We start from the raw sequence: 21,654 nt of genomic DNA, 5'->3' as shown, positions 1-21,654 counted from the left end.
GGGAAACACAAAGGAGGGAAGCAGAGTGAGGCCCAAATAACAAAAGAGGGATGAATACACAGTTATGAAATGGAATCGTGATTCTCCATCTGAAAAGGACAAAAAGAGATGCCTCATGTCAGGAGGCGGTACTCAGTCATCTGACGTGCATCCCCCCCCCCCCCCTCGTTCTCCCAATCCCCCTCCATCCATCCCCGTTGTACATGACGGGATGATCAGCGTGCACGAGGGGGGGAGGAGGGATAATACCTCCTGAACACACGATGAATGTAGTCATTGGGCTTAAAGTGACCGGGGGGGGGGGGCGTGCATGTGAGTGGCACCAAGCGCATCATCGTCAACTCTCCCCTGCAGCCTCTTTCAGTCTCTCCATCGTCCTCTTGGAGAGACAGAGGGGGAGAGACAGAGGGGGAGAGACAGAGGGGGAGAGACAGAGGGGGAGGGACACATGGCTGCTCGCAACAAACAACACAAGTGACAGAAAGGATGAAAGAAGGCCTCTTTTTAAATTATTTTTTTTAACTGAGCAAACAAGACAACCGAGTCAGTGAGACGCAGAAGCAGCGTCTCTCCGGCTCGCCGACCTCGTATCCGGCCTTCTTCTCTGAGCCAGAAGATCAGGACCCGAGAGAGAGAGGGAGAGAGGATGCTGAACAACATGACGGACTGCGAGGAGGGAGAGGGGGGACCCAACAGCCAGGGTGAGTGACCAAGTGTGTGCGTGTGTGTGTGTGTGTATGTGTGTGTGTGTGACCCTGAGAGAGTCAGGAAAAGTGAAGGGAACGAGGTCATGTGATTCCTCTGTGAGCTCTGGTTTCCGGTTTGGCAGCAAAAAGTGATCCGTTTGTTGAGAGAATGCAAATAAGCTTCCTCATCACACCTCCACTTAACTGCCCCCCCCCCTCCCCTCAAAACCAGCTGTTCACGGTCAGGTGGATCTGACATCCTGGTGCAGTAGATGTGTTTCAGATGTGACCTTGGCAGGAGTTGATGAATTCATACGGAACATCTCGCCAGGCCCAACATCTGCCTTTTATAATGGTGTGTGTGTGTGTGTGTGTGTGTGTGTGTGTGTGTGTGTGTGTGTGTGCATTTCAAGTGGAGCCAAATATGTCTTCACCTTCCCATCCAAATTGCCGTAGGCTGCAACAATTAACCGATTAGGTTAACAGAAATTCTATTCGGATATTTAGTTATATAGTTTAGGAAATCTTTCTCCCAGTCTTTTCTTTTGGGGCTTTTTGTTAAAAACGTATCGTGACTCAACAAAGCCTGGTTTGGATCAGCGGTCTTGTGGTTGAAAGTCCCTTTTTTTGTTTGTTTGTTTGAAACCGCCCGGCTCTCCCTCCGTCCACCTCAATATGTCTCTGCGACATTAAATACTGTCTGCTACTATCTGACTTCTGTTATTTTATTTCCTTAAAAAGCATGTTGTTTCAAAGTATCAAGCGGCCCATTTAACGCTGAAATACTGTTTGTCGAGTTCGTTTACGACGGAGTAGCCCAGTTTAACAGATCTCAGCTGCAGAGATATCTGCCTTTTCTCAAGTACAACGAAGCTCTGTGGCACTCAAAGCACATTTTACATGTTTTACACATTACTTTGTATGAAGCCAATCGTGTAGTTCAATTCAAATGGATGAAAAGCAGAGAGATGTGTTATTTCCTTACCACATCAGTTTCCATTTGTGGGATCAATCCGAAGCCATTTTGTCATCGGCCTTCGATCGGCGGCTTTACTTTGAAGGCCAGATTACGCCACACGCCGCACGCTTTTTTAAAGGTTAAGAGTTAAACCGCTGCACCCGGTGCGGTTTATAACGAGCAGGCACTTGACATGATGACGAAGAGAGCAAAGCGTACTCGTCACTACAGAAACCACCTCATTAAACTCTGGCCTCTCACAACAGAGGGGACGGATTAATGAGGCAGCGAAACAGCCGATGGCGTTTCCATCAATGACCTTCACTTCCACACACACCCATTTAACTTATGCGTTGTGAATGGTTCATTCGTGACACGTTTATATGTTTATTTAAATGTTGGGAGAGGATGCTGCGTCGTGTGGTTTATTCATCAACAGTAGAACTCTGAAAAATAGCTGTGTAACGAATGCAGTGGAGTGAAAAACGCACGTTTGCATTGAAAGTGATGAAAGTGCATTTGATGGAAAGTAAAAGTAAATGGATCCAGACCTAAAAAAAACACATGTTATTACCATGCACTATATTACAAGTGTCCGTCAGACCTTTGACCATCCCGAGTTCATCTAAAGCAAACCAGCAAAGTCCTCAAAATATCCATTGGTACCGCCGGGATGCAGCTGCGCTCACCGAAGCCCTGCTGCCATCATCTGGAGCAGCTGGAGCAGGAGATAAGCGAAGGTCATGTCAATGTTGAATCTCTGGTGGGATTTATATGAGAGCACGTAACGACACCATGTGTGAACGACGCGGGGTCAGAAAGGAGCATTTCATTGTAATGACGGGGCTGACGGACGAAAGCGAACACAGATGCAGGAAGACGACCGCCGGACAAAGCTCTCCGTGAGGTTGGGACGTGCTCACTGCGTTCGAGCGGAAGGGAAAAGCTTATTGAGTTAAATCCGTCATGAGATGAAGTGGTGTCATCTGAATCACTAACTGTCGCCCTGTTTCTGTACGAGACGCAGCAGGCTTCGAGTAACCAAAGAAAAGCCTCCAGCGGTTGTAACGAGCTTAGTATTAAGACCAAAGGAAACGTGTGGAGGTCAAACAGGACTTTCCATCAGGAGACCATGTTTAGTTTCTTCCAGGTTGGTTAGCGATGCTTTTGATGTGCTAATATGAAATATATTTGAATGGGAAACTGCTTTATCGCCAAAGACACATATACTGTAGACATACTATATAGTGCGACAACCACAGAAAAAATATTAATAAAGTCGTGAGCCTTTGGATTTATCTTCTGACCCGCAACTCCCAACTGGAACGTTTTAACTAAATTACACAGTAAAAAAACAAAAAAAAAGTCTCATTCTCTCTTGCTTTTAGGATTAACAGCAACTCGAGTGATTCTGCATAAAGGCGAGCTGTGGCATGCTGGGAGAATACGCTGATTTACCAGAGATGAGATATAAGATGATAATGCTTGTTGGTTTTTTGTCGTTTGGGACAACACATGTACGACTTACGGGAAAGAATACGTGCAGTGTTCCTTTAAAGGAGTATTTTTAGGTCTTGGGAAATACCAGTACTCCCCGTCTTGCCAGAGAGAAGATCGATAGCACCCGTCCCTGCCCTTCACAACACATCCACCGACCGCAGGGCCGCACTCCATCTGGCTGCCAGATGTTCAGCCGCCGCTGTTTGAATCTGAATCAATTTGTGTGATAGTCCATGTTAATGCAGATGCCTCCCCCCCCCCCCCCCCCCCTCCCCCTCACAAAGGGTCACCAACCCGTCTACTCAACGCCTCGCAGATGATGATGATTCATCGTCTTTGCTCGACGAGAGTTTATCGGCAACTAAAGGGTGACAAGAAAGTCCCCCGTCGCTAATTAGGATTCAGTTACAATTAATAGTAAGGACACATCATCTGTTGCTCTCAATCACATTTGGGGGTGAGATGTTTTCTGTGCGCGTAGGTACGAGCAGTCGCGTGATTGTGGATCCGAAATGGTTGTCATTCCAGGCCGCTCTCTTAACGTCACACAGAGGGTTTGTGTTTCCTCACTCTGCTGATCTACAGCGTTAACAAACACGACTCTGACCCGAGCCAGCGATGAATTACAACAGTGAGGCGAACAGACTTGTGTGTTCTTGTTGGACGAGTCTTGCTCAGATCAACACTTCCAGGGTCTCACTTGGATACGGCCTGTTGAGGATTGGCTTTGTCGTGGAGTTCAGTCGTGAGAAGGTGTAGATGATGTGACGTTGTCGTTGCATGCTGCAGCGCTGATACTAGTCTTCATGCAGAGGCTTCCGTAGCTTCGGATCAACACGTCGACAATAGCAGCTTTAAAACGAGGGAACGCGTCTTCTGGTATTAAGGACGTGTCCCGGCGACTTGACCCGCTCAGGCTTCGGTGTCTTCACTAAGGCCCGAGATCGGGCGCTCGGACTGAAGGAGAAGTGAGGATAGCGACGGAGCTCTCTTCTAATCCGCTGAGCCGCGACACGTCTGCCGCCCCCTCGACTCGGGTCGGAGAGATGATTAAAAACAGTGCGGTCTGATCCTCTCTTCCGCTCTCAGCGGTCCAGTCACTTAGTTCTCTGCCTGCAGCTACGCGGAGGCATCAAACGAAAGGACGTCGGCCCGCCGCCAATTATGTCCCTTTTTTAATACTTTCAAATGAAAGCAGAGGGGACAGGACGGGGGGAGACGGACAAATTATTTGTATTGAATTTGTTCAAAGCTAGAGAATGTTCCCGTGGTTCAAAGTACCGACTTAAAATGATGGCAGAAAAAAACGGAGGAATTTAAGGAAAAGAAATAAGAGGCGAAAGACATTTCTAACAATTTCCTGTTTTTTCTCTGTGAAACCTCAAAACACGCCTTTCTCTTTTCTCAGAAACAAGCCGACACGTTCCACAGTGGTGTGCATGATGCAATCCATTGTCTCTGCGGTCGCTCCGAATCGGCACCCTGCTGAGCTCCGTCTCCGGCTGGAGCCCGGAGGGAGGAGCGCTGGTCTCTCTGACCCACGTGGCCCATGTGGGCTTCCAGACACGAACCAGAACAATCAAACGCAGGCGGCTTTCATGTGGCGGCTGTTTTACTTTCAGGGACAAAGCGGTTTAAAATCTGCCTCTCGTTCGCCCCCTCTGAGACCTCCTCGGGCTTCAGTGGTTCGCAGGAGCACGTGTTCTCATCCAACTTCGTACCCAGGCCATCACCCAACGGGCCGCACTATGGAGCCTGGCCCTCGAGTTTGATCCCATGAAGCAGACTTCAGGCCCCTTTCACTGCTGCTTCAGGTCGTATTTATGTGTGATTTTGTATCAGAGTGAACTTCAATCCTCCCTCGAGTTTGGCATTTAGAACGTCGGCATCTTGTTTTTTTGCAACCAATGAAGGGAAATTAGCTCATTAGGACATCGGAGGAGTGGCGTAGAAACGTTGTACACAGCTGTGGTTGAGTAGCAACCCCTCAATCACAACGTAGCCCCGCCCCTAAAGCATCCCCTACTTCATGGTCTATTTGACTTTAAATGCACCAAAACGTACTAAATGGACATTATGCCATATAAAGACTTTACTAAATCAAGAGAGAAGTCAATGTAACTTTCTCACAGACTTCTATACAGTCTGATTTATTTGCACCGAGAGGAGTCGCCCCCTTCTGGCCAGAAGAGAAAATGCAAGTGACTCTTTTTTCAGAAGGGTTGTATTGCAGCGATCCAAAGGAAGCGTTAAGTGTTCGAGTAATTCTCAAATCACGGACCCACTCTGAACATGCCGGTCTCCCTATGAAGAATCTGTGTGTTTTCTCCTTTTTAAACATATATTAGTGCACTAACTGCGATGCACGTGTGTGGCTCTGTGGGCGTTGCATCTTCTCACCACATCCAGGCCTCTCGTGGCTCATCAACACACAAACAGACAGGGAGCGTTCTTCTCTCTGGTGAACAAGCCCCGGCGTGTTGGAGACACCGAAGATGAAAAACGGGTTCAGGAGGCAACAGCATTTTTTTTCCAGATGTGAATCCCGAAGGGCTTCACATCTGGAAATGTTCACGGGTTGTTTTGAATTTCTTCGCTGTTGTTTCTGCTTTGATGAGATCTGTTGACAAGCTGATGGATGGTCTAAAAGTTTAAATTCCCGGTTCATGTGCCTGGGGGACCGCAGAAGGGGTGCTAGTCGTAAAATGACCACCTTTTCCGCCATCGTGCATACATCAGGACTTTAGACAAGGCTACCGCATGAGGCAGCTCGGTTTGGTGTGAAGACTGGGGGGTGGGGGGGGGTTTACTCAAAAGCCAAGCTGTGCATGTGGAAATAACAATGAGTGTAAAAAGAAAGTGATCTCTGCTTTGGGAAATTAAAAGTCGGTTGGCTCTTGGAAGTGCGAGCGTGCATGCTTCACGCGTCCCGCTTCCCCGAAAGAGCTAAGTGGCCATTAATTCCATCCGAGTTGATTCGGAACGTTTCTTCGGCTTTACAGCCTCCAAAGTAAATGTTACTATCGAATAAAGTATCTTCTGAACACGTACAAAGTCAAAGGAAGAGAAAATGAACTTCTTTTGGGGCCTTTCTTCTGAGGTCTCGCTGCTTTATATCTGCCTGAAACACAGCAACCGACAGTGAAAGACAGAGTCAGCAGATTTAAATTAAACTAATGACTCCATGGAATAAGCTTTAATGAAAAATGAAGGAGGGCTGTGTTGATGTAATTGTGTGGTTTGCTGTGCAGCCGGTTGGTGCCGTTCTCTCACATGCAGAAGTTAATTTTTTCCTTCCTCTGTGGCCTCCAGCAGATGCTGGATAATCCCCTTGAGCCTGCATCCTATTAAGCTTTTAAAAGCCGATATAAACTGTCCATTTTGTAACAGCGGTGTCATATCAAGGGTATAAATCTACCACACCCCCCCCCCACCCCGCCCCTTTCATCTGCATGACGCAGTCGAGTCTCGACTCAGCGGCACGGACACTTTAAGATCTTGTAATGCTGCAGTGATGTCATCTCTCTGAGCCAATAGCCTCTTATCAATAGCTCGTATTTGTTGGATAGAAAAAGAGACCGATTGTCCATCAATAACATAACAATGATATAGCAAAATATTTAAATATACTCAACATTAAAATTACAAACTCTGGAATTCGTCAGTGTTGCTGGTCACGTGACTCGTAGCTTCGTGAGTCGTTAAGGTTGCTGGTCATGTGACTCGTCGCTACGTGAGTTGTCGCTAGATGATTTGAGACTTTGAGGTTAATCATTTATTCAAGTGGAGGGGAAACTTTTTAGCTACTCATAGCAGGAATAAAATGTACGTTACTATTTTTATGTCTTTTGGAGAACCAAACCTATGATGCTGGTGAATTTGTGACGCGCTTTTGTAGGTTTTCAGGGTTCTGTGTGATCTCTCAAGGACACTTTGACATCTAGACATCTTCAGTCAGTCCTCAGGCAGCTCAGGTATCTAAAAGTTGTGCTCATTATTTTTGGCTTTAAATTTGCATGTGTTCCTATTTATATTTGGCTTTATTGTAAAATGTGTCACCTCAGCTGGTTCTTATTGCGTGGATGGAAATCTGTTACAGACGGTTCAAGATCACCCCTCAGGACGAATTTCTCTCTCATTGCATCCAAATAAGATTTACAAAGTAACACGTGAGCAATTGAGCCATTTAAGTTCTTTCATAATCATTTACAATCTTAACTGCGTCATTTCATGAAGACGTCATTACATATAAGCCAATAAAACCAACCCTCCTTGCAAACGCGTGGGTACAGGCTGAAGATTAAAGCGGCTTTTGTGTTTTAGAGGCGCATTAAAAACCAGTTTTAGTGAATGTGCACCGACACAGAAGCACAAAAGAGCTCATCCTGCGGCGGTAAAGCTGTGGACGTGACCCCTCCGGGTCAGACGGGTCGGATCGGGACGAGCACACAGCTTTGAGCCTTGTCTTTGCTTTCCATGATAATTGTATGTAGTCTTACTTCCTTTATCTTCCAGCCAATGATCCTCCTGCGTTACTCAAAGGGAAACTGTTCTCCGGCCATCTAAAAGTCCACAGAAAAAGACTAAGAAAACATTTTTAAAAACATTTATTTTCCAGATGACCTCTCCGTGATTCTGTAAACGATATCGAATTGTTGAAGAGTAAAGACTAATTCACCTCTGTTTATTCTAATGATTAACTCTATTGATGGTTTTCTTTTTTTAAATCCCTGAAAAGAGATTCAAACCAGAGCAAGTTATCAGGGTGTAGGGTTGCAAACTATATTTTGTAATCTTAATGACTGTCAGTGTGGAGGATGGATTTCAGGGAAGGAATCATTGTTCCTGAAAACCAGTCATTCCTTTGGAAAGAAATCCGGACGTTTTCTCTGATCATTTGGAAGTCAACTTTCTGCTCCGCATCCGGAGGCGGGGGGGGGGGGGGGGGGCGAGGGTGATGACACATGAGGTCGAGAGCACAGAAAGACCGTTTGACCTTCATTCATACTTACAGAGGTCAACAGCAAAAGATGAACGATCTCCGGATCCCGTTAGAATTGCGTCACAAATCGAAACATGTGATGTGGGTCGATGGACGGGATTATTTTACGAGTCAAGAAAGTCGCAGTAAACGATCACCTTTCACAGTGAGGCACCTTCTCCGTGGGTCGGATGGGATGCATCAGGAGATGCATTTCACGCCGAGGTGAAGGATGAAGGCCGCTGGGATTAAACCGCTAAATTAAACACTATTGTCAAAATTTGAGGGTTGTGGAATACGCAGCTTTCATTATTTAAGAAATCTTCTGTGGTGTAATGAAGGTTTATTGGGTATTGGATGACTTTGATGTGTCAGCATCTCCTGAAACACCCAAAAATTATTTTAATTTTTAGTACTGGAGAAGGATGAGCAAATAGTAAAATTCAACCCATTTGAAAAGGATTTTCTTTATGAAACTTTCTAACATCAACCTTTTATCTAATAATTCTTTCTTTGTAGCCTCAAGAACATTATCTTTATACTAATATCACGCAATGTCACCTCACACGCACACATTTGGTAAAACGTGGCTTTAAAAGCTCATTTCACTCTAAGCTAAGAGCTGAAAAGCTGAATTTAACTGCAGATTTAAAAGAACATAGTGGATTACTGAATACTCAGGTGGCTTGGAGTGGAAATAAAAGACGTATTGTGAGCTTTTATGTAAAAAAAAGCTCAGCGCTTCCTTGTTGTCTCACGCACAACCCCAGATTATTCGTTTCTTGACCTACATTTAAGGCAAAAAGCCAACAAATAAACACCAAGAGTGCTTGAGGAGGTGTGTAAGGTGTTCAGGGAGTTTTGAATGTGATCTGTTCAGGTATTGACAGGTATTGACAGGAGGGTGATAACAAAAAAAGAAATCACTCCCCGCAAACCACATCTGCAGCATCGACATCCCGTCTAATCCAATCAGAGGTGAGCACGGATTATGTGCTGCGTGAGAGCAGTTTGGCAGCCGTCTGACTCTCTTTGCTCTAAAGATTAGTGTTTAATGCCGCTGCAGCGCAGGGGGAATCCAAAGGGACGACCTGATTGGTGGTCACATCTGGCCGAGTCGTAAACCGCAAAGCCCTTGAAGGGCAGATGTGCTCCTGCTCTGCTCAGGTGAAGCGTTACTTTGTTCATTGTTGTGGAGGAACAGCTGGGGGTAGTTTGAGGTGGAGGATGGATTGCATCCAGCCAATCCATAGCCGCGTCCAAAGGGCCCGGGATGCATGTCTTTGCTCTGCATTAATGCAAAAATTCGAAATGTGAGGGATGCCCAGAGAGGAAGGGAAAGTAGAGTCTGACCATAAAATCCAACCAGAAAACGTTTGGACATGCTCTGTAATTCAAAATATCACCATCATATGTTTTTTTTCGTTTTTGTAAAGAGATGTCCAATCACATTTTCTTTGCGATGAGGAGAGGCCTTCGCCACAGCAACATGTCAGTACAGTCACTTCCAGAATGTGGAACCGCAGACATGTTTCAATTCTTTCTTTTTCCATCAATATTCCGAACCACAACATTGGGTAGACACACAGTTGGAAACTAAATACCCAAATGTCGTAATCTAAGTCTTCACTGCTCCCTCTTAAATGCCAAATGGTGGAACATGACAAACACTTATTTAGATGCTTCTGTGTTGCAGGTGACGGGAACCCCAAAGAGAGCAGTCCGTTCATCAACAGCAGCCCGGACGCCGATAAGAGCCTCCAGTACGACGCCAAGAACATGGCTCTGTTTGAGGTGGGGGCCCTTCTTCCAGGATGGACGCCTGGACGTCTCACACCGACCTCATAACCAAGACTGTGTGTGTGTGTGTGTGTGTGTCTGCGCTGCAGGAGGAGATGGACACCAGTCCAATGGTCTCGTCTTTGCTCAGCAGTCTGGCCAACTACACCAACCTGCCGACAGGCAGCAAAGAGCACGAAGAGGCCGAGAACAACGAGGAGGGGGCGCGTCCGTCCAAGAAGCCCGTCAAGGTAGAGCCCCCCCCCCCCCCGCAGCACTCAGCAGAGCGGTGTGGAAAAAAAGATCATGACGGTTTTTGTTTTGATCATTTTTGAGCGTTGCCAAATGAGGAAAAATTGTTCAACAAAAACACATGTGACATTGAATAAGACTTGAAACAAGAGATTAAGACCTTGAACTCAATGTTTACTATGTTTACTGAGGGAATAAAGAAGTTTCAATCAAGGAGTTGTTTTTTTTCATAGACTTCTATGGGACCAGAGGAGTCGCCCCCTGGTGGTCAGTCAACAACAAGAAACTTTTACTTTTCTCTTGGTGTTTGAAAAGAATTAATTCCTTTTCTTTATAATGAAAAACCGGGACGTATTTCCTTCATTTTAAAGGGGGAATATTAGCAGAACAACAAAGAGCACTTTGTCTGTGTAAGATGAGATAAAAACACAAACCTTCAGTGATGACTTCCTGCGTTTGTGCTGCTCAGGCTCCACAGCTGGGCACTCTGATGGGCGTGTACTTGCCGTGCATACAGAACATTTTTGGGGTGATCCTCTTCCTGCGGATGACTTGGATGGTCGGTGTGGGAGGCGTCTTCGGCTCCTTCATAATCGTCTTCATGTGTTGCTCCACGGTGAGTAAATCTGGGAAAAACGCCGTTGCATATTTGTTTTTGTTGTGCAACGCGGCCGCTCTCTGTGACCAACGGCTCTGTGGGTTTTTGATATTAAAATATGTGGGTTTAATTTACTGCAGGCCAAAAGAACTGTAAACATTTTAAAGTGGTCCATTAACACACATGCTGTTTTTTAAATGTTTTTTATTTTACTTGTGACATACAGATGACAAGATTTATTGTTTTGTTTCGAAAAACTAAGATAAACGAATGACATACAGATGGGAAGGTTTTTCTAATTAGTATAATAATAATAATAATACAGGCATGACATTCAGATGGAATGGTTTCCATTAATTGTATTGTCTTTCATTTGCAGATTTTAATTTAAATGTATTAACTAATTAATTATTTTGTACTCATACCAAACAAAAAAGACATAAAGAGAGAAAGCTATATTTAGTGTGGAGAAAAAGAGACTAACTGCATATGTATGTGTGGCGAATAATCGGGAAAACAAATGTGTGGAGTCAGTTTGGGAGAAAAAGCTTTTGAGGCACTGCTGGCAGCAGGAAAACAGAAAGACAAAAAAAGACACCAAAAGACACCGAAAGACGTAGACCAGGGCTATTCATTTGGCGGCCCGCGGGCCACATCCGGCCCGAAGGCAACCTCAGAGTGGCCCAGCCCGTAGTTCCGCAATAGACAGTATAAAAGGGAAAATAGGGTCCCGCCAGCGATATTTTTCCCCCCACTATGGCCACGCCAAGACCCGCCCTTCAATAGCATTCACACACTACGATTGGCCAGGTGTCCGTGTACAGGTCCTATCCCTTGACTGCTTCGTAGGGCGGGTCTTGTGGTGGCCATAGTGGGATTGGTAATTCTGCGTCCCGCCAAAACTAACAAAATGTAAACAATGCAGAGCGTGCTGTGCCGGCAGTAGCCTACATTACTATCAATATGTCTTTCTCAACACTGAAACGTAAAATTGACAATGAAAACCGTCAGTTTAACCCTGCCTGGACTGACAAATACTTGTTTATTTTACCGCCACATCCAAATGCCAAACCGATGTGTTTAATTTGTAATGAGTGCGTTGCAGTACTTAAAGATTACAATCTGCGGCGGCACCACGCTGAAAAACACCAGACTTTCCGCACCAATTTTCCCGAGGGATCTCAAGAGAGGGCTGCAAAAGTGCAGAGTTTGATTGCATCTTACAACCGGAGCAGTGTTACTATGGTACGGTCATTTACAGCCCAAGAGAGAGCTACCGCAGCATCCCTTCGTGTTTCCTGGATATTGGCAAAAAAGAAAAGGCCATTCACAGACTCTGAAACCGTGAAGGACTGTAATGCTGGCCATCGTGGATGAGGTAATAAATGACGATAAAATGAAAACGAGCGTGGCATCTGCTATAAAAAACATACCCCTGTCAGATACTTCCAACAGTCAGAGAGTTGAAATTCTTGCTGCAGATGTGTATGAAACGATGTTAGGCGACCTGATGAAAGCTGACACTATGTCTATAGCAGTCGATGAGTCCACAGACAAAACTGATACTGCTCAGTTGTGCATATATGTCCGTTTTTTTGACGGCAAATGCTTCCGAGAGGAGCTGCTCACCCTACTGCCGTTAGAAGGACACACAACTGGCGATATAGTCTTTGGGAACATTTCTGCTTTTTTTAAAGACAATGGTCTGGATATGAAGCGTGTGTGCATGCTTGTGACAGATGGGGCTCCATTCATGACAGGGAAAGTGAATGGTTTGGCAGCACGTTGGTCCGCTGTAGCACCTCAGCTGATGTCCTTACACTGCATTGTGCATCAGGCGGTGTTGTGCGCAAAACTAAGCGGGGCGCTCAAAACGACAATGGACAGCGTGATGGCTACAATTAATTTTATTCGCTCCACATCAAGCCTCCAACACCGCTTATTCCGCATGCTGCTGTCAGAAATGTCTGCTGAGCACCAAGACCTGCTTTTGCATAATAACGTGAAGTGGCTGTCCAAAGGCAAAGCACTGGAGCGTTTCTGTGGTCTCAGAGAGGAGATCATAACTTTCCTCCGCAGCAGCAAGCAAAAAAAGGCAGAAACGCACTTGAGTCGCATACTGGACGACAACTTCATGGCTAATGCCTGCTTTCTGAGCGACATATTTAAACACCTGAATGATCTCAATTTCGGACTACAAGGCAGAGATAAAACTGTCATTGACCTTGTGGGACAGATGCGCGCATTCCAAGTTAAACTGGACCTTTTCGCAACTGATTTGAGCACAGGACGAAGACTCCATTTTCCGACACTCCGCAAATACATCTCATCCCCCGCAGAAATCACGGATGTGATGACAGATTTCATTGCGAGCCTGAAAAAGATCTTTGCTGGTCGATTGGATGGACTTGTTCTGCCCACAGAGGTCTCCGCTTTTGCCAGAGACCCGTTCACTGTTGCAATAGAAGGGGACTTATCCGCCCGGGCAAAGGAAGTGGTTCCTTCCATTGACGAGGGGAAATTCACACTCGAACTTGTTGACATGCAGTCATCTGTGACCATGGCACAGGAGCTTTGCACTAACGGGCCCGCAATGTTTTGGACAGATGTCAACGTACATCAGTTCCCTAACATAAAGAAAGTAGCGATCGTCATCCTCAGTATGTTTGGATCAACATACACATGTGAGTCAAGTTTTTCACACATGAACTCAATAAAAAGCAACTCTCGTTGCTCCCTGACTGACCGTACTCTCCATCAATGCCTCCGGATTGCATTGACAACTTACGAGCCTAAAGTCACTGCTCTCGTTCAAAACAAAAAATGTCACTTCTCCCACTAAGTCAGCAGGGTAAATGTAGCCTAACTACATCAATATAATGTGGGATGTGTAAAATATGTTCCCTCAGTGTGCAGCTTGTGTAGTTAGTTAAAGTTGTGCACTTTTTATTTTTATGCACTTTGAGATGTTCCTGCATGGGTCAAATATGAGCAAGATGTTTATTTTATTTCAAAAGGAAAGTTAATGTTATTTTTAATTGCTTACTGTGCACTTTTTTGTTTTATGCACTAAGATAGGTCAGATATGTAGCCTAGGTAGGCCTAGGCAAGAGGTGCCTAGGTCAGTTTCTTTTCTTTTGTAAGTGGAAAAAGTAGGAGCTACCTCAGATTCTGTTCAGTTAGCTCTTTTGTTTTTTATGAACCTTTTGCTGTGCAAACTCACCAAAGTCAAAAGAGAAACAATTAATAAATGTTTTTTAATAAATTTGTTTGTGTTGGTTTTAAAATTTGTCATTACGAGCTGCTTCGCCGCTGAAATGACTGGCCCAACTAACCTTTCTCGATTTAAAAATCTGGCCCAACTGAATTTGTAATTGAATAGCCCTGACGTAGACTGTGTAGAAAAGGGGAAAATAGGAGGATAAAGAAGTACAGAAATACTGTACATTGAACTGATAAAAAAATACATTTTAAAAAATCAAAATTCCACAGTAATCAATAATCAAAGCCTGTTTCTGTGTGAGTTTTCAAAAGAGTGTGTTGGCGATAACCAAAGCTCAGCCACGCCCCCTGGGTCAGCTGACTAAAACCCCCCACTGCAGCGTTTGAGTGGAAAATGGTCAGACATATCCTAAGCCTCCTCCACTGTGCGCTGCTTCTTCCAGACGATGCTCACCGCCATCTCCATGAGCGCCATAGCAACCAACGGAGTGGTACCAGGTGAGTTTACGGCGTGGTCCGGGAAGCGCGGGTCTCTCTGAGAAGCAACGCACCGACTCTTCCTCGTGTGCTTGTGACTCACAGCCGGGGGGTCGTACTACATGATCTCTCGCTCTCTGGGGCCCGAGTTCGGTGGAGCCGTGGGGATCTGCTTCTACCTGGGCACCACCTTCGCCGGCGCCATGTACATTCTGGGCTGCATCGAGATCCTGCTGGTGAGCACCTTGTCCCCACAGATGCTGTCTTTGGTTTGTCTATCATCTGTTTAACTGTCATTGTCACACACGTGTCGTATTTCACCTCCCTCCCCCCCCGCCCCCCGCCATATCTTCAGATCTACATCATCCCCCAGGCGGCCATCTTTAAGATCGAGGGCCTGGAGGGCCAGGAGGCGGAGCTGGCTCTCCTGAACAACATGCGGGTGTACGGCACCATCGTGCTGAGCTTCATGTCGCTGGTGGTGTTCGTCGGGGTCAAATACGTCAACAAGCTGGCGCTGCTGTTCCTCGCCTGCGTCATCCTCTCCATCGTGGCCGTGTACGCCGGCGTAATCAAGACCGCCATCGACCCCCCCGTCTTCCCGTGAGTGACTCGCTCGTTCGCCTCTCGGGAAGCCGAGGGTGGGGGAGGGGGTGGAGGGTGGGGCGCGCGTGAGGGTGACGGGCCGACTCTCTCCACAGCGTCTGCCTCCTGGGGAATCGAACGCTTCTCTCCAAGGGATACGACGTCTGCGCCAAGGTCGTGGAGATGGACAACGAAACCGTCACCACCAAGCTGTGGAGGACCTTCTGCGATTCCGACTCTCTGGACGCCACCTGCGACGAGTACTTCACCAACAACAACGTGACGGAGATCCAGGGCATCCCGGGGGTCACCAGCGGCATCCTGGCAGGTAGGAGGCACACCGCACGAGGGCGAAAATCCATCCAACGCGCTCGATTGGATGTCCCTCCGTTCCGCAGAGAACCTGTTTGGGAACTACCTGGAAAAGGGGATGTTCCTGGAGAAGCGCCGCGTTGCATCAGAAGAGGACGCGGACAGCCCGCCGACCGGCGCCAACCGCTACGTCATGGCCGACATCACCAGCTTCTTCACCCTGCTGGTGGGGATATACTTCCCGTCAGTCACAGGTCAGCGGCAGGAGAGACGTCTCGAGGGAGGGGAGGAGGTCCTCGCCCAATTGAGGGGACCGTCATCAGCTTTTAAACGGCCTCCAGACTATATTTTTGCAGCAATTGATTGAGACCTGCAGGCCTCTTCGACTCCACTGTGTGTAACGTGCTTTACTTGCACCCACAGGCATCATGGCGGGCTCCAACCGCTCCGGAGACCTGCGCGACGCTCAGAAGTCCATCCCCATCGGCACGATTGCCGCCATCACCACCACGTCCATCGTGTGTATCCTTTGCTGGACTGGCGTTTACGTATCAGTGTACACTACGTGTGAGGCGTTTCTTGACGGCCTTTCGCCTCAGACATGTCCACCGTGGTGCTGTTCGGAGCCTGCATAGAGGGAGTCGTCCTCAGGGACAAGTGAGTCTCACGGGCTTCTTTTCCTCTGTGAGTGTGTGGAGTCAGAGTTTGTTCTCACGGCCTTGCTCTCTCTCCACAGGTTCGGCGAGGGGGTGAATGGCAACCTGGTGATCGGGACTTTGGCGTGGCCGTCTCCGTGGGTCATCGTGTTCGGCTCCTTCTTCTCCACCTGTGGAGCGGGACTCCAGAGTCTCACCGGAGCTCCGCGGCTCCTGCAGGCCATCGCCAGAGACGGCATCATCCCGTTTCTCAGAGTGCGTACACGTGCACCACCAGAAGGCATCTTCATCATGAAAGCACTAACGTTCGTATCTTTAAAGGCCTAAGCCGGCTTTTAGTGGAGCTTTACGTGGGATGTTCCCTCATTAGCCAAGTCTTCAGATTCCTAAACCTAAGGATTTATTTTCACCTTTGTTTCCTCATGATTTTGCTGTCATTATTTATATTTAATGAAACATTTAATATTAATTTGTTGTTTTACGTCGCGGTTTCTGTTACATGTTATTTCCATTAAAAGTGCTATAAAATCACAGATCCGATGATACATTTAAAAGCGCTGGATTTAATTGAATCCCCTCATGCTGCTGCAGGTGTTTGGGCACGGCAAAGACAACGGGGAGCCCACCTGGGCCCTTCTGCTCACAGCTTGCATCTGTGAGATCGGCATCATCATTGCCTCCCTGGATGCCGTCGCCCCCATCCTCTCCATGTACGCACACCAAACACACACACACACACCTTGTGTTAGTTGTTTTGCCTGCTGTCTTTTTAAAATGTTTTTGGGGGGTATTTCCCACCCTCTTTCTGTAGGTTCTTCTTGATGTGCTACATGTTCGTCAACCTCGCATGTGCCCTGCAGACTCTGCTGAGGACGCCAAACTGGAGGCCGCGCTTCAAGTTCTACCACTGGTGTGTGTGTGTGTGTGTGTATGTGTGTGTGTGGCGTAAAGGTGAGGACACGTCGATGCTGTAATGCCGGCTTTTCATTTGAACGTAAGAAACAGCATCTGGGGGATGACGTTAGAGCATCTGCAGCGACGCGGGGAGCTGATCTGGTGCCGCCTGGGCGCCAGCACGGGTTTTTAACGGCAGAGGATCACGTGCGCACCTTTAGGTCAAGAACCTGTGGTCACACGTGTGATGTGCTGTCTCCCGCAGGGCTCTGTCCTTCCTGGGGATGAGCCTGTGTCTGTCGCTTATGTTCATCTGCTCCTGGTTTTACGCCATCATCGCCATGGGCATCGCCACCTGCATCTACAAATACATTGAGTTTTGCGGGTGAGTAATTATAGTCATTAAGATTTTATCGCAAGAAACCCAAATCCCCGCACACATTGCTCCCTTTGGAGTCCCTCCAGGGGCTTCGGTCTCGGCTCACTTGAGCTTGTTCTTTTGCCAGGGCGGAGAAGGAGTGGGGCGACGGCATACGTGGCATCTCCCTGAGCGCCGCTCGCTTCGCTCTCATGAGGCTGGAGGAAGGGCCGCCACACACCAAGAACTGGAGGTCAGCTCGCAGAAGCAGCTGAAGTCACATGTGGTCGATTTCGAAACCACACTGAGATGAGGCTCGGTGCCTTTTCCTTTCATTTTTTTTTCCCCGTCAGGCCTCAGATCCTGGTCCTGGTGAGCGTGGACGCCGAGCAGAACGTGGAGCAGCCTCGTCTGCTCTCTCTGGCCAATCAGCTGAAAGCAGGGAAGGGTCTGACCATCGTGGGCACCTCGGTTCAAGGGACCTTCCTGGACAACTACGCGGAGGCCCAGAAGGCCGATCAGGTTCCTCTTCTCGTCTCTGACGCATGCACAGTGGTGCTCGGGGTGGGGAGGGGGGCGAGCTCCTGGCTCCTCGCGCTAACCGTTACTAAGCAACAGAGACCCTCCGCGCAGGGGTGACGAAGTTGCCGCGGTTCGGCATCAACCCTCGCTGAACAAAGTCAAAACACCAATGTGTGGAGTAACGCCACGGCTCATTTTGCCTGTTGTCAGTTGACCTTTGACCGAGCCCCCCCCCCCCCCCCCCCCCGTTACCACGGCGCCCACACGGTCACTAGGTGACCTCCCTGAAGAATTCACATCCAAAATCAAAGCTGTTTCGGAGCGAAGCAGACAGAATGTGTCCAGCATGTTGAACTGATTCAAGAAGTGGAAACAGACAAACGGATAAAAGAGCGAGTGAACGGACTCCATTAAAAGAAGGAACACCCTGTTCCAGTAAACAGTTTTTTATTTCCTGCTAACATCATTAAAGATCAAAAGCAACATGTCTAAACATCCAGAACACCTTCAGTAGCTTTAGCACATGCTAGTTTATGAAGTGCTTATTTACTCTGTAGATCTAATCGCCAAAGGTTTTTAAAAACTATGATTTTTGACCTTAGGTCAATTCGTCTGACCTTTCAACAGGATTTGTGATGTCAGACAGAAACAAGTAAACCGAACTAATGCACTTAAATGATTTCACATGTTTACTGAGAAAGAGGAGATATTTTCCGATAACTATTTGCTGACATTAAACAGCTGTCTTCCCCTCCTCTGTCCTCAGTCTTTGCGTAAGTTGATGGAGACGGAGAAAGTGAAGGGTTTCCCTCAGGTGGTCATCTCCTCCAATCTGAGAGACGGGACGTCCCACCTGATCCAGGTGGGAGGACTGGGAGGTCTGAAGCACAACACCGTGATGGTCAGCTGGCCCCGGAACTGGAAGCAGCCCGAGTGCCACCAGCAGTTTAGGAACTTTATTGGTGAGTCTTAAACACCGGTGATACATGTTGAATCCTGATCATTAAGTTGCTCTGTTGAGGAAACAATGCATTGCTCTTCAAAGTTACTGAGAAGAACTTTTGACCGGTTATGAAACAGTCGAAGCCTCTTTACGGCCTCAGAAGGTGGGTTAAAGTGAAGCGAATTTTCGTTTTAGATGGAGTTTGACTCCGGTTTATCTTTGGCTCTCCATATACTTTACATAGGGTTCATCTTCATTAAGAGATTTTTTTCTTTGTCCTTCCTGAAAGCGTTTGAAGTTCGAGGGAGAGATGTATTTTTAAAAATACCTTTAATGATTATTTTGTTTTACTTTTTTTAATTCTATGGTGATATCAGTATCTGCCTAATGGCACATGCTATAATTGATGTTTTTTCTATGAACAATTAACACTATCACCAGAGAAATGCTTTTTTTGTCTATTTGGATGAATCAAACCTTTTCCTGGAAAATCCATTGCATCCCTCTGCAGAGGTGGTCCGAGAGACGACCGTGGCCAGTCTGGCCTTGTTGGTTCCCAAGAACATCTCCAGCTACCCGTCCAATGGGGAGCGCTTCACCGAGGGCCACATAGACGTGTGGTGGATCGTCCATGACGGAGGCATGTTGATGCTCCTCCCCTTCCTGCTGCGACAGCATAAGGTGCCATTGAGATTGTTTATTGTGACTTTTAAATGATTTTGTCTGAGGAAAAACAAACAGTTACAAACTTTGTTCATTGACTGTGAATGTTCCTGCTTCAGGTGTGGAGGAAGTGCAAGATGCGCATTTTCACCGTGGCCCAGATGGACGACAACAGCATCCAGATGAAGAAAGACCTCATCACTTTCCTCTACCACCTGCGCATCGACGCTGCTGTGGAAGTGGTGGAGATGGTGAGCGACTCATCTGACACGTCATCCGACTTCAGAAACAGGGGCGAGCGAGCTTTCGCGTTTTTGTGACGAACCCAGATTTCTTCAACCGTGGACCCAAACGTTCTTCTATTCATTGACTCCTGTTTCGGGACTTGACGAGTTTGTGCGTTGAGGGAAGAACGTGTTCTTCTCTTCACAGCACGACGGCGACATCTCGGCCTACACCTACGAGAAGACGCTGGTCATGGAGCAACGATCGCAGATCCTCAAACAGATGCATCTGACCAAGAATGAGAAGGAGAGAGAGGTCAGTTTGACATTCATTCATTCAACTTTGACGTTCTCATCATCTCCCCAAATATCAGCTCCTGCAGGAAATAGTATTTATATCTTGTTTTCTGGGCTTGTTTTATTCAATCCATTTTTCTTTCTTTCTACTTCAGATCCAGAGCATCACTGATTCCTCCCGCGGGTCCATTCGGCGTAAAAACCCGCCCGGCTCGCGCTCCCGGCCCAGCGTGGATGAAGGAGCCAGCGTGGCAGAACAGCCGGAGGACGAGGTAACGTTTTTCGCGGTCTGTCTTCAGGTCGAAACGAGCGTCTTTTCAGTCTTTTCTCCCGGAGTTTCACCCATACTGACGGGTGTGTCTCTTTCTCGTTTTTTTTTCTCTCTTTCACTGTCGCGGTGTTCGTCTCTCAGTCTGTGGCTGTCTCCAACCCAAAACAGGTGCGGCTCATCCTTGGCAAGAACGCCTCCTCCACACCGGCCAGCCCCGCGAGCCCCGCGCCCCCGACGGCGCCCACGGCGGCGAGCGCCGCGCCGTGGACGGACAGCAAGGGCGCGGAGAGAGGGCTGACCGCCGCAAACCCAGAGGCCGGCAGAGACCAATTCAACATGAAGCCGTGAGTGACCTGTCGGCACTGGCAGCAGAAATGACACGTGGCAAGTGACACGTGACACTCTACTCATGACACATGACCGTTAACCTACAACACACGACTCATGTCACGGCACGTGGCAGTTGACGCTCTACTCGTGACATGTGACACACACACAACATGAATATTTGTGCATAGAAAGAAAGAAATACGGCGTTTTCCTGCACAATGAACAGAACTTGTGACTAACACAGTGTTGTCAACACACGTCTTTAATTAACTGTACTAACCCCCCCCCCCCCCCCCCAACATGCTGCTGCAGGGAGTGGGAGCACCTGTAAGTATTTTTGTGTTCTATTGGGGAAAGAGCAGCTGATTCCTCTTTTTCATATCATCAAAAGCTTTTTTTTCCTCCCGTTTCTCTGGTCAGGAGCCCGGTGGACGTGAGGCGCATGCACACCGCGATGAGGCTCAACGAGGTCATCACCAAGAAGTCCAAGGAGGCAAAGCTGGTCCTGCTCAACATGCCCGGACCGCCCAAGAACCGCGTGGGCAATGAGAACTGTATCCTCGGTCATTAATAGAATCAAATGCATCCACGTACCGACATCTTATATCCTGACACGATAACAATATATATCACAATACAGCATGCTTTCTGTTCATTACAGTCAATGTGAAATAACCATCATTGTATATTCCTGAGTGAATTCAGTACTTTTTAATACTTTAGTACTCATTTAATTAAGAGTTTTCTGAACATTAACCGTTCTCAAGAAATTATAGAGAAATGTTTATTGAAATTTAAGCAGTTGTTTAACACGTTGATCAAGTTTTAAAATGAGAAAGTACACAAATTTTCATCACAATACTCTAAAATATTAAATTAATTATGCTGATGTAAGATGTAAGTGGTAGCAATCCATAAATCGGTCTTCCACTGAACCTTTGAGGTCGCGCAACCAAACTAGACTCCTTCACATAAGCGTCTCTCAGACATGGAGTTCCTGGAGGTGCTGACCGAAGGTCTCAATCGGGTCCTCCTGGTGCGTGGAGGTGGACGTGAGGTCATCACCATCTACTCCTGAAGGGGCTCCGAGGTCTTTCAGGGTCACACGCACACAGACTCTGCCCCCCCCCCCCCCCCCCCAAGTGA

At 47.3% G+C, this 21,654-nt stretch overlaps 1 protein-coding gene across 1 annotated transcript; it reads left to right on the top strand.

The window, feature by feature from the left end:
• The first annotated feature begins 430 nt into the window (after positions 1 to 430).
• Positions 431 to 21,635, top strand: LOC119222277 (solute carrier family 12 member 5). The gene is made up of 26 exons (XM_037478778.2): positions 431 to 701; positions 9,822 to 9,919; positions 10,015 to 10,155; positions 10,626 to 10,772; positions 14,420 to 14,474; positions 14,559 to 14,689; positions 14,809 to 15,056; positions 15,155 to 15,366; positions 15,437 to 15,604; positions 15,774 to 15,872; positions 15,950 to 16,007; positions 16,087 to 16,261; positions 16,598 to 16,716; positions 16,818 to 16,916; positions 17,166 to 17,285; positions 17,407 to 17,511; positions 17,612 to 17,780; positions 18,547 to 18,742; positions 19,235 to 19,404; positions 19,506 to 19,637; positions 19,819 to 19,926; positions 20,063 to 20,179; positions 20,320 to 20,522; positions 20,821 to 20,835; positions 20,929 to 21,062; positions 21,495 to 21,635. Exons 1-26 carry the CDS (start codon positions 647 to 649, stop codon positions 21,584 to 21,586), a joined length of 3,366 nt encoding a protein of 1,121 aa, XP_037334675.2. The 5' UTR covers positions 431 to 646; the 3' UTR covers positions 21,587 to 21,635.
• The last annotated feature ends 19 nt before the right edge of the window (positions 21,636 to 21,654 follow it).

This window comes from Pungitius pungitius, chromosome 1 (genome assembly GCF_949316345.1).
Source record: "Pungitius pungitius chromosome 1, fPunPun2.1, whole genome shotgun sequence".
NCBI lineage: Eukaryota > Metazoa > Chordata > Actinopteri > Perciformes > Gasterosteidae > Pungitius > Pungitius pungitius.
Note: the sequence above shows the minus strand (reverse complement) of the source record. Positions and strands in the feature narration are given on the sequence as shown.